The sequence below is a fragment of the Eleginops maclovinus genome, chromosome 15, assembly GCF_036324505.1.
Source record: "Eleginops maclovinus isolate JMC-PN-2008 ecotype Puerto Natales chromosome 15, JC_Emac_rtc_rv5, whole genome shotgun sequence".
In the NCBI taxonomy this organism is placed as follows: Eukaryota; Metazoa; Chordata; class Actinopteri; order Perciformes; family Eleginopidae; genus Eleginops; species Eleginops maclovinus.
The window spans coordinates 18,564,334-18,579,896 of record NC_086363.1 but is presented as its reverse complement, the minus strand read 5'-3'; the positions used below and the strand labels follow the sequence as shown (position 1 = coordinate 18,579,896).

Here is a 15,563-nt window from a genome sequence, read left to right as displayed (position 1 = left end):
AGTTCAATTTATTTTTATACTGTCTATATGTTTTATAGCATAGTCAGTGTAACACCTGCAGTGTGGGACCGTCCTCAGTGTGGAGAGGCACTGCTGTACTGTAAACATCCAATATCTGTGACCATATACAGTGGGGCAAAAAAGTATTTAGTCAGCCACCAATTGTGCAAGTTCTCCCATTTAAAAAGATGAGAGAGGCCTGTAATTTTTATCATAGGTATACCTCAACTATGAGAGACAGAATGAGAAAAAAAAATCCAGGAAATCACATTGTAGGATTTTTAAAGAATTAATTGGTAAATTCCTCGGTAAAATAAGTATTTGGTCACCTACAAACAAGCAAGATTTCTGGCTCTCACAGGCCTGTAACTTCTTCTTTAAGAGGCTCCTCTGTCCTCCACTCGTTACCTGTATTAATGGCACCTTTTTGAACTCGTTATCAGTATAAAAGACACCTGTCCACAACCTCAAACAGTCATACTCCAAACTCCACTATGGCCAAGACCAAAGAGCTGTCTAAGGAGACCAGAGACTAAATTGTAGACCTGCACCAGGCTGGGAAAACTGAATCTGCAATAGGTAAGCAGCTTGGTGTGAAGAAATCAACTGTGGGAGCAATTATTAGAAAATGGAAGACATACAAGACCACTGCTAATCTCCCTCCATCTGGGGCTCCACGCAAGATCTCACCCCGTGGGGTCAAAATGATCACACGAACGGTGAGCAAAAATCCCAGAACCACACGGGGGGACCTAGTGAATGACCTGCAGAGAGCTGGGACCAAAGTAACAAAGGCTACCATCAGTAACACACTACGCCGCCAGGGACTTAAATCCTGCAGTTCCAGACGTGTCCCCCTGCTTAAGCCAGTACATGTCCAGGCCCTTCTGAAGTTTGCTAGAGGGCATTTGGATGATCCAGAAGAGGATTGGGAGAATGTCATATGGTCAGATGAAACCAAAATAGAACTTTTTGGTAAAAACTCAACTCGTCGTGTTTGGAGGAGAAAGAATGCAGAGTTGCATCCAAAGAACACCATACCTACTGTGAAGCATGGGGGTGGAAACATCATGCTTTGGGGCTGTTTTTCTGCAAAGGGACCAGGACGACTGATCCGTGTAAAGGAAAGAATGAATGGGGCCATGTATCGTGAGATTTTGAGTGAAAACCTCCTTCCATCAGCAAGGGCACTGAAGATGAAGCGTGGCTGGGTCTTTCAGCATGACAATGATCCCAAACACACCGCCAGGGCAACGAAGGAGTGGCTTCGTAAGAAGCATTTCAAGGTCCTGGAGTGGCCTAGCCAGTCTCCAGATCTCAACCCCATAGAAAGTCTTTGGAGGGAGTTGAAAGTCCGTGTTGCCCAGCGACAGCCCTAAAACATCACTGCTTTAGAGGAGATCTGCATGGAGGAATGGGCCAAAATACCAGCAACAGTGTGTGAAAACCTTGTGAAGACTTACAGAAAACGTTTGACCTCTGTCATTGCCAACAAAGCGTATATAACAAAGTATTGAGATGAACTTTTGTTATTGACCAAATACTTATTTTCCACAATCATTTGAAATAAATTCATTAAAAATCCTACAATGTGATTTCCTGGATTTTTTTTTCTCATTTTGTCTCTCATAGTTGAGGTATACCTATGATAAAAATTACAGGCCTCTCTCATCTTTTTAAACGGGAGAACTTGCACAATTGGTGGCTGACTAAATACTTTTTTGCCCCACTGTATTTCTGGTGAATAATATGAGTTTCGTTCTGCATACAATCCCCACCTCCAGAGAGTTTAAAACAAAGTTTATACTATCAAAATAACACTCAAAATGTCCTACAAAATAACCAAATTGGAATCAAACTTTATTTAAATGCTCAACAGATTGTGGGACATGAATACATTACTTAAAAAGATGCAAATGATATGAGTGAAGACTTTGAATCCACAAAGCAATAAGGGAACAGAACGACTACATAAAGATAGAGATGGGCACAATAATGTAGTACAAGTATTAGAATCAAAACATACATCTAAAACCAAAAGTACATTATTTTAAATTGTTGTTTTATAATTATTGATGCATTAATGTGTTCATCCCTTCGATGTTCCACTTGGTAAAAGTGGGCGTTATTTGAATTTCCTTGTAAAATACTGGCTAGCTTTACCTTAAATATTATATAGTAATTTATCAGTTGATTTAAATTGTGTATTTATAATCTAAATTTGGAATATAGCTAGTAACTGAGTCTGTAAAAAAAATGTAGTGGAGAGAAAAGTAGAACATTTGCCTGCAAAATGTAGTGAAGTAAAAGTATGACGTAGGATTAAGTGAAAATACTCAAGTGGCTTGAGTAGAGTACTGTAAATGTAAATGTAATTCCACTCTATACATGTGTTACTGTGCCCACCCCTGTATATTCAACATCAAATGATATATGTTAGTGATGGAACAAAGTTAAAGCATAATAACAGCTCACTGGAACATCTACCCTACAGTCACCAGATAATAAATAAAACATGATACCAGGAAGAAGGTGAATTAGTGTCTTTCTGAGGGTCTTTGCTGCCTAAACTTAAAATATCTACACTGAAGAAACTGAGACGTTGACTTGAATTAAATGTTATGTCAACAGATTTCACATAACTGTATAGGTTGTTGAAAGCAACAATATTAAGTTTAAATAACAAATATTAGGTTCAACTAACCTGATACAGTTATGTGAAATTTGTTGACATAACATTCAATTCAAGTCAACGTCTCAGTTTTTTTGAGTGTAGATAAAGATGAAGATAGTTTAGCCTCAAATGCGTGTAGCATAGTTTTGATTGTTTGGCTAAATGCTGGCAAGGACTCCCTGAAGCAGGAACATGAAGAACTGGGATTTGGGAAACAACAGGGCGGTTAAAGGGACAGTTGTGTTGGTTTAAAGCGGCTGCATGAGGAACTTATCTGTACAGTAGATGTTAGGAGAAGCAGACAGGAGATACTTCAAGGAAGCTAATGATGTACGGTTGAGGACGGGCAGAAGCAAACATATTTTCATCACCTAAAAGAATAATATCAGTGTTACTTTAGAACTGTATTCCATTACAATTACTAAATACATGTTAAAAACAATCTTACCTTTTGGATTATCTCAATACCAAATGCAATGCAAATAAACAACAGACAAAATAAATGCTAATAAGATGTTTTTAAGTGGTTTATGTTCGACAACAGAACAATGTGACCTTAGAAAATGGAATTGTAAGGGAATAGTGACCATTTTATCCTAAATGGGTTATCCTGTTCCCTGTAAGCTGTCACTCCCCAAGCCTGGTTAGGTGTACGCATATTTTATTTAGCTGTCAGACAGCTCTTTCCAAAGGGGATATGAAGTCCTTATCTATAGACGCAGTAATAAGAAACTGTAATTTGCCTTCATTACACTGGAGTTGCTGTTCTAACCTGTTTCTGTTATTGTGAAACGTTGACTTACATTAAATGTATTATGTCAATAGAGTTCACATAACTGTGCGAGGTTAGTTGAAAGCAATAATATTAAAATAAACTTCAACTTAATATTTTTGCTTTCAACTAACCTAATTCAGCTGCGTGAAATGTGTTGACATAATACATTTAATGTAAGTCAACGTTTACGTTTATTTAGGTGTATTCAGGATGAACCAGGATACAAAAAAGGCAGCTGTATTCAAGTAGAGTAAAAACAACTGTATTAGATTACTGTTACTTAAAAACAATAATGGGGCTTACTCGCAGGATTACAACGTTACAATACATTACATAATATATTACAAGACATAGAATTAATACAATGCATACAATGAAAGGTAATATAGCCTGCATGTTATTTTGGGGCTTCATTAGGCTACTTTCAGTATTCTTATTAATATTAAACTAAAACAACTATTCTATTCTGCAAGTCTATCCTATATGCTATATCAAATGTGTATAAAAAGAGGACACATTTTCATTCATGAATATCTTCATATCACAGAGTGTTCTGTTGTCTTAAAATACAATTAAGTAAAAAAACGTCTTACTGATATTTCTTCTTTTATTTATTTATTGACATTGCATTTGATATTATGGTAATCCAAAAGTAACGGTTATACTGTGAAACTCTGATCAGTTGGATAGGTTTTTAAAGTAGCCCTCTAAACTGATTGTATCTACTGTAGAACAAACCATGGATAAGACGCTTATACACCCCCACTTCAAAACAACCAAACGATCCCTTAAAAGGAAACCTATAGAATGTCTAAACAATAAGACAGACGAAGGCAGCAGCTGTGGACAGGGTTTGGAGGCGCTTTTATATGGAAAACAGTTAGTGTTCTGATGTTTATGCATGTGACTTAAACCCTGGGTACATTATTCAACAGTCTCTGCCTTTCTGCCTCGTTTTAAAGTGTTTAAAAACAAACCGTATCAGCAACATTCTACAGCATTTCTCCTTCTGATATTTATTTCACAGGGTTGTTTTCAATCTGATTGAACATCTCATGTGAAAGAGCCTGGAAAGCTTTAGCTAGAATTACATCTGTTGTCAACATACTTTAAAAATATTTATTCATTTCTTGTCCAAGATATGTTCCCGGTCTTCTCCTACTTTTGTCCAGAACAGATAAGGAAATAAACAAACAGAAGAAAACACTCTACAGGTGTTTCTCAACAACGGATTCTCAATTTCAGTAACTTCTTCCCTCGTGTCACTGAGCCTCCACCATGTACTTCCTGTCAATATCAATCAGGATCTTAATAAAATATTCAGAAAAAAGTCGAACATGACTCAGCATCCCTCCCTCCTCTACATATTTAGCCTCTAAAAATGTGTACGTTTACCCCTATCATTGCCACATGCCCCCCCTTTCCTGAACACCCAGAGGAAAAAGGGAAAACAAAACCATTTTCCCTCGTCCCAAGGTGTGTCGCAGAATTCTTTGATTCAGTTCTGTGAGAGGCATTATCCGCCCCCACTCTTCTTTTTATCTCCAAATACCGTCGGCCACGGCGAGCCTCTACGAGGAGCCGTCGCTCTCCGGAGGCTTTGAAGGGGTTTCCTCTGAAGTCGTCTCGCTGGAGAGCCCGGTGTCTCCGTTCTCTGCTCCGTTGCTCAGGGTCATCTTCTCCAGAGCTGCAGGGGGGTTACATTCAGATGTATATTGAGTCAAATCAAGTGCACCGTTTTAAAGCTCCTGAGAGTGTGTATTGTAGCAATTTATTCAATATTTCCTTATATTGTGTATTATTGAGATCTTTTCTCTTGTGAATTTGTATATTTGCAGAATATGTCCTCTTTAACCCAGGACCAATGCTGACCGACAATTGGCATGGGATGGCTCTTAATGTGGTGGACCCACTTCCAAAATGGACAGGAAGTGGGGCCTGATTGGAATTGGGCCGATGTGGGAGCACTGAAGACGGTTATTATGCATCATAAATAAAAAGTAAATAATAGGTAAAAAGTAACTGTTGTAGATATTAAAGTACTTCCGAAATGTTGTAAAGTGGAAGTATGTTGTAGCATAAAATGCTGTTTAGTGTCTCCTTTTGGAGAAGAATAACTGCTGCTACATACAGGGAAACTCACTGTGACTGTTACTTGTTTTTATTGTGCAAAGTAGAATAAAGCTAACGAGTAATTCGCTTTGAAATTCACACAGATTTGCCCAAAGCTAATTTTAGGATGACGACATGTGTGACACCACAAATGCATGCTTTAAAAAATGTTTTGTGTGAATTGGAAATGAAGACTGACCCTGTAGTGAGGCGGCGTTGTTGCTAGGCGGCGCCGTGCTGCTGTCCTCCAGCTCGTCCAGGTAAAGGCGGTAGCGATGTCCACTGTCGTCTTCATACTCAACGTTCTCATCGTCGCTGTCCACCTCCGGGGCCACGTACACCACCTCGAACTCTATCTGCCCCCGCTGACACACACACAGACACACACATCCAGTGAGCACGGAGAGGGTATGTGTGTGTGTTGCAGTGTGTCTACATGTGTGTGTGCTGTGTTACCTGCTGGGACAGGATGGTGACGGCCTCCTTGTGTTTGGCGTCTCGCAGGTTGATGCTGTTGACGGCGAGGATGGCGTCTCCCACGTGCAGACCTCCGCATCTGTCTGCAGGCTGAGTGGGATGGATCTCAGAAATGAGAATAGGAACACCGTGCTCCTTCCCCCCCTGAGGAGAGGAGAGAAACCAGGGTTAAACTCAACTAAAAAGTTCTCTTATTAGATGATTTTATGGCGATCTCTGTAGGGGATGCACTTGTCATGCCAAGTCAATTTTCCCTTTCTCTTTTTTATCCTGCTGACTAAGAAGTATATCATCCAGGACCTGCTATACCACTAAAATTGTAACAGTAATCAAGCCATCATGAAACTGTTTAAAAGCACCTTTATACAGCAGGAGTTATATTCTCTACATTTTAAGATCCTTAGCTAGCTGCTTAGAGGACGTCATACTTCCTGATTTTAAAGCACATGTCATTACGAAAGGACAGCTTCCCTCCAATCTTCCAGAGGCTTTTGTTATTATTCCCTGCTACCTCAAAAAACATTGACCTTAATTAAATGTATTATGCAAACAAATGTCACATAACTGTATTAGGTTAGTTGAAAGGAATAATATTAAGTTGAACCTAATCATTTTAGTTTGAACTTAATATTATTGCTTTCAACTAACCTAATACTGCTATGTGACATTTGTTGGCATAATACATTTAATTAAAGTCAATGTTTCAGTTTTTTCTGTGTTTGCATTTATTGGCAACAAACATAGAGTATAAATAGAGAGTGTTTCAGGAATGAGTCCTAAAACCCGGAGATGACTTAGCATTTTACAGCTTCTGGTTCCCTTCAGTGTTTTTGAACACATTTGTGATACAATGCCTGAAATAATATCCGTGGTTAACACAAGCTGAAGAGATTATCGTAAAATATGTCAGTAAATACCCCACTGGTGAATGTCTTATACCTCTCATAAAAAGCGGTCGCTAACTAGTGGCTAAATAGGACTGCTAAAAATCATCACGCTGAATTTTGGCCGCCTTTAGCTTTGCGGTGTGACCGCGATATAGTTTAAGCTTCTTTCAAAACACTAAAAATGGTGTTCATTTACTGAGATTATCCTGTTGAACAGTAAGTGCTGTTTGCCATAGAGGTTAGCTTTTGCTATATTCCAAAATCCAATGGAAAATTCTAGGGATGCACCGATTGCAAAAATGTCGGCCGATGTTAAGAATAGCATTTTTTTGCCGATGGCCGATGTTTTACTATTCAAACTGTAATAGTAGCATAAGGCAGCCTGTCCCTTTAAGAGAGAGAGTGGGGGATACCTGTGTGCATGTGTAAGAGCGAGAGAGAGGTTGAGCGAGCCATAGTAAGTTTGTGGAAGTTAACGGGGGTAGCAGCAAGTATAACAAAGTCACAAATATAAACGACGGCCTCCCAAGAACACTGAATGATGGATTTAATTTACCGATCCTCCAGACACCCGCTACACGGGGCGGAAGTCCTGCAGCATGCGGCAGCATCTCCTCACAGAGGAGAGGAGAGGAGAGGAGAGGAGAGGAGAGGAGAGGAGAGGAGAGGAGAAGAGAGGAGAGGAGACACGACACCCCCCCCCCCCCCTCCGAATGACTTTAAAGTTACGGCAGACCCACAGTCACTGTTCTAATCCTTCAAAATGATGCCCTGATTTAAGATTTGGTCCGTCAGACTTAAAAATAACGATGCTAATGCGACTTCTCCCGGTATCGTAGCAAAACATAAACATCGGCGACTGCCATCGGTGATGTCACATTATTTTACCGATGTGCTGATGGTGGTAAATAGGGCTAACATCGGCCGATGTCTCACCGATGTATCGGTGCATCCCTAGAAAATTCCCATTGCTTTTCATCGAGGAGCCCTAGCAACTTCTGGGTTTGCCTACAATAATACATCATCACAGCACCACTCCATAAGTGGCCCACTGTCATAGCCGTCTTCAGGAAGGAGAACAGCTGTGAGTTCTTACTGTGATGGAGATCCCGAGCCCCTCATGGTCGTCTTTGGCCAGCACCACCTTCCTGATGGGGCCTACCCCCTGAGTCTTCTTCAACATGTCTGGATCCTGTAATCACATCAACACATTAAGCTTTGGAAGCAGAGCTAAAGGTATCCACAGAGTGCTTTGTAGTTTTACACTCACATGCCCCACAGGAGAGTGCAGAGGTTTCTTGGGATCGTTGCGCCCCCTACAGGCACGGATGACGGTCTTGTGGCGGTGCAGGTGGATCTCCGCCTCCAGCTGGTTCCACAGCTTGTCGTGTGCCGGCCCCTTCATGTCCCGGCCCAGTAACTGGATCTGCTGCACCCTGGAACACAGATCAAGAGATGATGCTGTGTGATGCAGTCCATTCATATTACATTCATATTCAATGTAGTATTCCATTCCTTACATACTTAATGTATATATAACATCCTGCTTTATATTTTGTTTACTGTACTTTTTTATTCTAACATGTATATTTTCTACTTTTTTAATGCTATTTTCTTTGCTTTGATGTTTGCATATTGAGTTGTTTATTTGGGATCAAATTGGGATCAATAAAGTACTTCTTATCTTATCTTATTCATTCGGGTCTATTTTACTACGTGTGGTGAAAACTGAGGAAAGGCATTTTGCTTAACCACTTTCCAGTTTCTTCAAGTTAATAAAAGATAATAGTCAGATATAATGCCGATAATGAAATCAAAAAAACCTTTAGATTTCTCTTACCAGTTTGTCATGCATTTCTTTATCACAACACCACACGAGTTTTATCTCTTCTCAAAATACAAGTAAATCCTAGAATTTTAAACGAGTGCTGTCAATCAATTATACAATGAATCGTGTTAATTACAATATCAACACAATATATTTTCACTAATTTAATGTGAACTTGGATCAGTTCAATCTTATTGGCCACTTTGGTCCAAAGTTTTAAAGACTGGGTCATGTGTGCGGCTGTGGGTCAGGAGGTATGTGGTCATCCAATAGAAAGGTCCTCCAGCCTCTGCTGTCAACATGTTGGTGAATCCTTGAGCGAGATACAAAACCCCAACAACCCCACAACTTCAGAGATGGAGGTGTGAAGGGTGCTCCGTCAACCATTATTGTTTAAGTTACTCCTGTTTTTAACTACAGATCATTAAAAACATATAATGAATTACAGTTAAAGTAATGTTGGGAAAACTGGTTGTTCAAGACTATTTGTTTGCACCATAAAAAGAGTGTAGGTCTTGCAGAATCTATTTTATAATAATAATTATTATTATCATTACTTTAGTCTTTATTACAGTTTTTTCTTGTTTTCATTTTCCCATTGCACTTATTTAGAACATACAATAATATCAGATTATTTTCCATATTTCTTTATTGTTAATGTACTCTGTAACCTGGAACTCAATGAGTTAATGGGGGGGGTGTGGGTGGGTGGGTGGGATGGAAAGGGAGATTTAGATTTGTCAGCATGTGTGTCATTACTTGAATTTGAACCGAATAAACATGCTCTGTATAACTTGGTTTTGTAGAAAGAAACGGAGAAAATCAATAAAGATATTTACACAAAAGTGCAGATTTAAGGCTCAGCTGGGAGCATATTCCAATGGCCGTGAATAGAAAAGCAGATTGTGCAAATGAAGTCCCCTTCAGTAGTTTGAGCTGGTTTAAGTCCTCAGTTGTTCCATTATGACGTAGTATCTTATTAGCAAACCATTGACCCCCTCTGCTGCTCACCTGCCAGCAAGCTCCTTGTCCAGGTATTTAGCTGCCAGTCTGGCTCCGTACACCTCGGCCTGCAGCACGGCCATGTGTCTGCGCAGAGCCTCGTTTTCCTTCTTGAACAGCCTCATCTCTGCCTCCAGCCGCGCCTCCGCTAGCTTATCCTTCTTGCTGACCTCCAGCTCGTGTTCCTAAAACAAGCAGATCATAAATTAACACGATGAGAGTTTTTCGTCATACCAGTTTATTTATACACAGAACATGGGAGATAAATCGAACCAATATATTTGTTGAGGAATTTCAAGACCCCACTCACATTCAGATTAGGCTGAATGCTTTCTGTGAGTAAAATATGAATCACAAAAGAAAAGTAATTGGATCCAGTAATATCACTGTACATTTTAACGTCAGGATTTAGTTATGACAGTTAGAGTTTGGCTAAATGTCCTGGTAAACACTGGGATCTCTGTTTGTTTTTTTTTACTACACCCTTGTTCAGATTCCATTTATCTGCATTTACACTTTTAATAAAAGCTTACAGGTAATGTATTCAAAATGTGTTATAACAAGCTGATATTTTATCCAAAATTGAGAGTAAAAAGCAAAAAACACATCTGAAAAAGTAGTTAAAAATGTAGTAAAAAAATGAGTTTAATATTCTTTTAATATTTTTGGCTGCTTTATGAACCCGAGAGTAGTACGAGTAGTGTCTAAAATGAGTTCAGGCCAATACAACGCTGAACAGGACGGTGAATAGTTCTCTTTAGAGATGATTTCCTTCCTTAAAAAACCGTTAGTCTGAAGTAATTGAAAGAAACTGGATCTTTTTGTTGGTTTTTTTATCATTTCCATCCAAAGAAAGTCTCCATTAGCAGATCAGGAAAAAGAAGGCAACACAGACAACTGAAACCATTTCCACTGCATGTACTTGAAAAAAATCATATTTCTGTAGCGTTGTGTTCCAGACATTTAAGTAGTAAGCTTGAGCGAAAGGAAGAATATTTAGAATACACAAAGCAGACGATGCATGGTAAAGCTAATAGAAGCGTCCTGATACCAGAGTGTGAGAAAATATTGATACAAGCACGAGGCAGGAAACCAAGAACTCAGATGCAGGATGGAAATGGTAGCAGCTTTTTTTATTACATTTTATTGCAGTGGTACAAATAAAGCGCTGAATGTGAAACGCCTGGTCAGATACGCTGTGCTCTTGTGAGGATTTTCTTTTTACTTTTGAAAGGAAGGAAAAGGGGTTTGCTGAGAAGAAAAGGACCCTTATGTTTCATCCTGAGAACAAACTGGTCTTTTTTAATCTTTTAGAAAACGATTAAAATAAAAGAGTCATCAACCCAATTTGTAATGAAATGATATTGACTTTCAGATCTCTTGTGATTGTATGTGAATTATTGATGGTTGATTCGAATGGTTTATGGCCATGTTAGAGGCCATATGTTGAGACATATTCGCCAACCTCTTATAACCTTAATACCAGGCTCCCTGTATGACCATAACAAGTCAAATTGGGGGGGAATAAAGTCTTGTTACCAACTCTATTCCAGCGCCAAGGCAGTCAGGTTAATTGGTGTTTCAATAGATGTGTACGGCTGAATTCAGTATGATGGCTTCTTCCTGTATTTTCATTGATAACTGAATGCCTGGCGATGTGAAGTCAGCTATAATTCAAGAAATCCTTTTACCCCTGCCTTTAAGAATCATTGAATCACTACTTGCATCAAGTGTAGCTCTGCAAAATCTATATGCAATCCTTATCACTTATTTATAAAAAAATCCACTTCCCGCAAATAAAACCCATACACAGACTTACCATCTCATCCAATGTAGCTGCAGGCTTTCAGAGGCAGAGGAAGAACAGGAAGAATATAGATTAGAAAAATATTAATTTCAGGAAGCATAGATTGCAAGTTAACCATTAAAACAGGTGGCAATATGCCTAAGTAGGAAGAAAAGGAATTAAAGCAGTCCCAGTAATTGAAGCATTGGCTATTGCAGACGAAGCAACAGGAAGTGAGTATGAAGCAACAGGAAGTGAGTATAAAAGCACCAAAGCAGCAGCAGCAGCTACACTGGTCATTAAGGTTACTGCATCAATGATTTAAAAAAAAACCTCCTAAATGCTGATGCTGACATCATCACTGTTTTACCGACACCGTGAATTAGCTATTAGCTTAGCAACAGGCTGGTCTAAATTTTGTCGGCTGTCGCGAGGAACCATGTTAGCACGAATGTTGAGGGTCTTTGTAAGCTATTAATGATCATCTCAATTAGTGAAGGAATTATATTAGTATTAGTTATTTTTTAAACTCCAACATTTCCAGTATGATAGACATTCTAAACTGCACAAGATATGGATGTACCGAACCCACAGTTTGATTTGCATATTCCTTTTAATAAATATCAAGATGTAAGAGCATTTAAAGCTCTGTGGTGGGGAAGATATCTGGAGAAAAGAACACTGTTGTGCAGATTTATGGTGATCATGTTTACACAAAGAGAACATAAGCATTTGTGCGTTCAATATTTACAGAAAGATGATTTAATATGTGTACTCTAATTGTGTTGTTGTGATGGTATTTTTCCCCTAATACAGTTCTTGTTGTTCGTTATAGATCTAAACTTTTATACAGACAGGGTGTTATGATCTATCATTTATAATTTAGTCATTTATTATTAAATATATTTCTAAATAAAGCATTTCTTTTACATCGTACACCACTGTATATCATTGCAATATTGATGTTATACTGTATGTTGTAGTACAATGTGCACAGTTTTACTACTATTTATTTCATTTTAAAATAAAGTTACAGTAAAAAAAACAATATTCCTCAGAATAAATTAAGTATTTTTATTATTGATTTAATTTGTTTGGTATTTCTTTAGACATGGGGTAATGGTTCAAAAATATCTATTAAACCAGATGTCTTTAAGTATATCTGGTGTTTATATTTACACCTGACATACAACATGGGATATACAGTTAGAAACTAAATAAAAAGAAGAGAGTTTAAATGTGAATTTTAATCAAACCTTTTATTATTCTCCTGTATTGATATTAAAGAGGTTATTGTCAGAGCGCAGGTGTGGTTTTTTCTCTAGATGAGATTACATGATTTTTCACACCTCCTCCAAGTGTAACCTCAAAAACCAACAACCAACTTGGATAAATCCACTTGGTTGAATGTGAGACAGACTTATACTGTGTTTATATGTTGATTTAATAAGGTCTGCCCTGTAGATTCCAGTAGTGGTTCCACACAAAATACGGCAGCCACATGAACCTTTGTTTGATCTAATAATATCCTCTCCCTCCGTGCATGTCGGAATCAATAGTGTCTCTATCAAAGGCATCTTACCAGTCTGTCTTTGATGGAGTCCGAGTCCTCCGCCTGGCCCTGCTTGGCATGGAGCTGCAGCTGCAGAGCGTGGAGCTGCAGCAGCTGGTCATGGACCTCCCTCTCTATCACTTTCCTCTCCGCCTTCGAATCCGTCAGCTCAGAGCGCAGGTCCACCAGCTGAGCCTGGAGCAGGGGGGTAGGGGGTTGGATAGAAGCAAGAGAGAAGGAAAAGGGGGTTAGGATATCAGAGTCAGATATGTCAGGTCAGAGTAAACACTGGTGCAGGAATGAGTACTAAAACCAGGATATGACTTAGCATTTAGCACTTCCTGTCCACTGGTGTCGAAGTCAACTGTTTTTTTGAGGTGTTTGTTTTTTATCCTGAAGTTAAAATAAGCGAAAGAGATTTTCACATTTTGTTCTACAGCATAAAATACGTCAGTCAATACCGCACTGGTGAATGCCTAAAGCTTCTATGTGCAGTGGTGTAAAGTAAATAAGTACATTTACTCAAGTACTGTATGTAAGTACAATTTTGAGGTACTTGTACTTTACTTGAGTAATTCAATTTTGTGTTACATTGTACTTCTACTTTCCTAAAATTCAGAGGTAAATTGTGTATTTTTACTTCACTACATTTATTTAATACCTTTAGTTACTTAGCAGAAAATAATAGTTCATTGTATGCCAAGAAGTTGTTTGTTAACTATTCATAAAATAGCAAAAGAAGTAATTAACCTCAATAACTATACACATTCACCTTTAGTTTATTAACACAGTTTTTTATTCTCTTGTACTAAATACATTTTTGTTGATCAATTCTCAGAAACGTGCTGCAGTGCAGTTGATTTTATTGCTTGATTAAACATTGCTTCTCAGGAACTCACATCCTTGAAGCAGGGTATAACGCACTCTTTACGGTTCATTATAAAGTTCTTTCTACCAGTGTGTCCATCATTCCATTGTTGATTTATGCTTCTCTTCTTGAACAAATTCAGCGAGGAGATGTTGTGCGTCACAGGTTTGGCTTTGGAAAACAGAGGCAGGTTCAAATGTGTGAGGAGTGGAGTTTTCATCCGGATGTTTAGAATGTCTTGTGATACCCCAAGAACAGTAATACATGTTGTTGAAAACCTTCCGTATACAATGATCTAGGATGTGTGTGTTTTTGTAAATCGGATTCTTATCTCTGTAATGTAGATCTGTAGTTTGTGTGTCATAAATCTACATCTGGCTAGTTCAGTGTGCTGATATATCAGAACTATATGTTTATCACAACAATAACAGCTGCCTAAAACGTGTTGTTCTATTTCCAGTTTAACACAGTATCTGCCAGAGAAACTGAATGTATGATTGTTTTCATTATCAAACATTACCTTGATAGTTTATTAGATTAATCAATAAATCTTTCTATATGTTTAATAAAATGTCTGAAAATACTGGAAAATGTCCATCCCAAGAGGATGTCTTTAAATGTCTTGTTTTGTCCGTACAAAACACAAAGATATTTACTTAAACATTCCATGTATTAGAGAAAAGCACAAACATGACCTTTTAGAGGATAAATCAGCATTTTCATACATGTGTAGCACTTTAAACAGCTTATTAAGTCAATATTATCTGTCTGCCGACTTATCGATTATTCGACCAATCGTTACAGCTCGAAATGTGCCTGTGGACAGTGGCAGTTAAACACCCTTAATAAAAGTTATATTTTTATTTAAGTGTTTAGCACTGAGGATGTTCACATGACAAGATGGCATAACGTTGCCACAAGACAAGAATGAGAGGTATGACGTAGGCACCTATCCGTTTTCGGTCTCGGCAGTTGATTGATTATTAACGTTACAACTCATGTTTAGGTTTCAATGCAGTTACTAACCTCTAGTTTATGGTTCAGTTGAAAAACCGTCTGGGTTTTGTGACAGAGCTGAGCAAAACAGGAGCTCAGGCTGGTCATCTTCTGCCGACCCTCGTACGTAATATCCACTTGATCTGGGTCTATTTCTCCGAGCAGCAGATCCACGTCCACAAAGGCCTTGTCAAACTCTTTCTCCAGCACTTCTAGCCAGCGAAACATGGTCATCCCGGTGCCGAGGCCCGAGCTCTGACCCACCGGGGAGCATCCAGCCGAGGCGGACATAGCTAGAGCACAACAGAGCTAACGTTAGCTTACACGCTAACTCTTGAGTGTTATTAACCTTAAAACACCCACCTCCCTGTTGACCACTGCAAGATAACAGTCGAAATAACGCCGAAACCCAATGGCTAGGTTGTGTATTGGGTTAGCGAAGAGAAGTCTGACAAATAGCGTTGTCTGGTTATCGGGAAAAGCTCTTCCTGACCAGGAAGTTCCACATCAGGCTGACGATTGTATCTGTGATGCAAGTACTACTGTCTGCCTCTTTGCAAGGACAAGTAGTGGATAACAGAGTGCAAAATCTACTATCTCTATGTG

At 38.8% G+C, this 15,563-nt stretch overlaps 1 protein-coding gene across 2 annotated transcripts; it reads right to left on the bottom strand.

The window, feature by feature from the left end:
- Positions 1-1,843: 1,843 nt before the first annotated feature.
- Positions 1,844-15,481, bottom strand: gopc (golgi-associated PDZ and coiled-coil motif containing). Of its 2 annotated transcripts, XM_063902166.1 has the most exons (9): positions 14,988-15,481; positions 13,124-13,288; positions 11,575-11,598; positions 9,765-9,940; positions 8,196-8,361; positions 8,022-8,117; positions 6,018-6,182; positions 5,761-5,926; positions 1,844-5,136 (listed from the first exon to the last, which is right to left on the bottom strand). In XM_063902166.1, exons 1-9 carry the CDS (start codon positions 15,246-15,248, stop codon positions 5,021-5,023), a joined length of 1,335 nt encoding a protein of 444 aa, XP_063758236.1. In that variant the 5' UTR covers positions 15,249-15,481; the 3' UTR covers positions 1,844-5,020. The 2 variants fall into 2 exon arrangements, with proteins under 2 accessions (XP_063758236.1, XP_063758238.1); XM_063902168.1 differs by lacking the exon at positions 11,575-11,598.
- Positions 15,482-15,563: the final 82 nt, after the last annotated feature.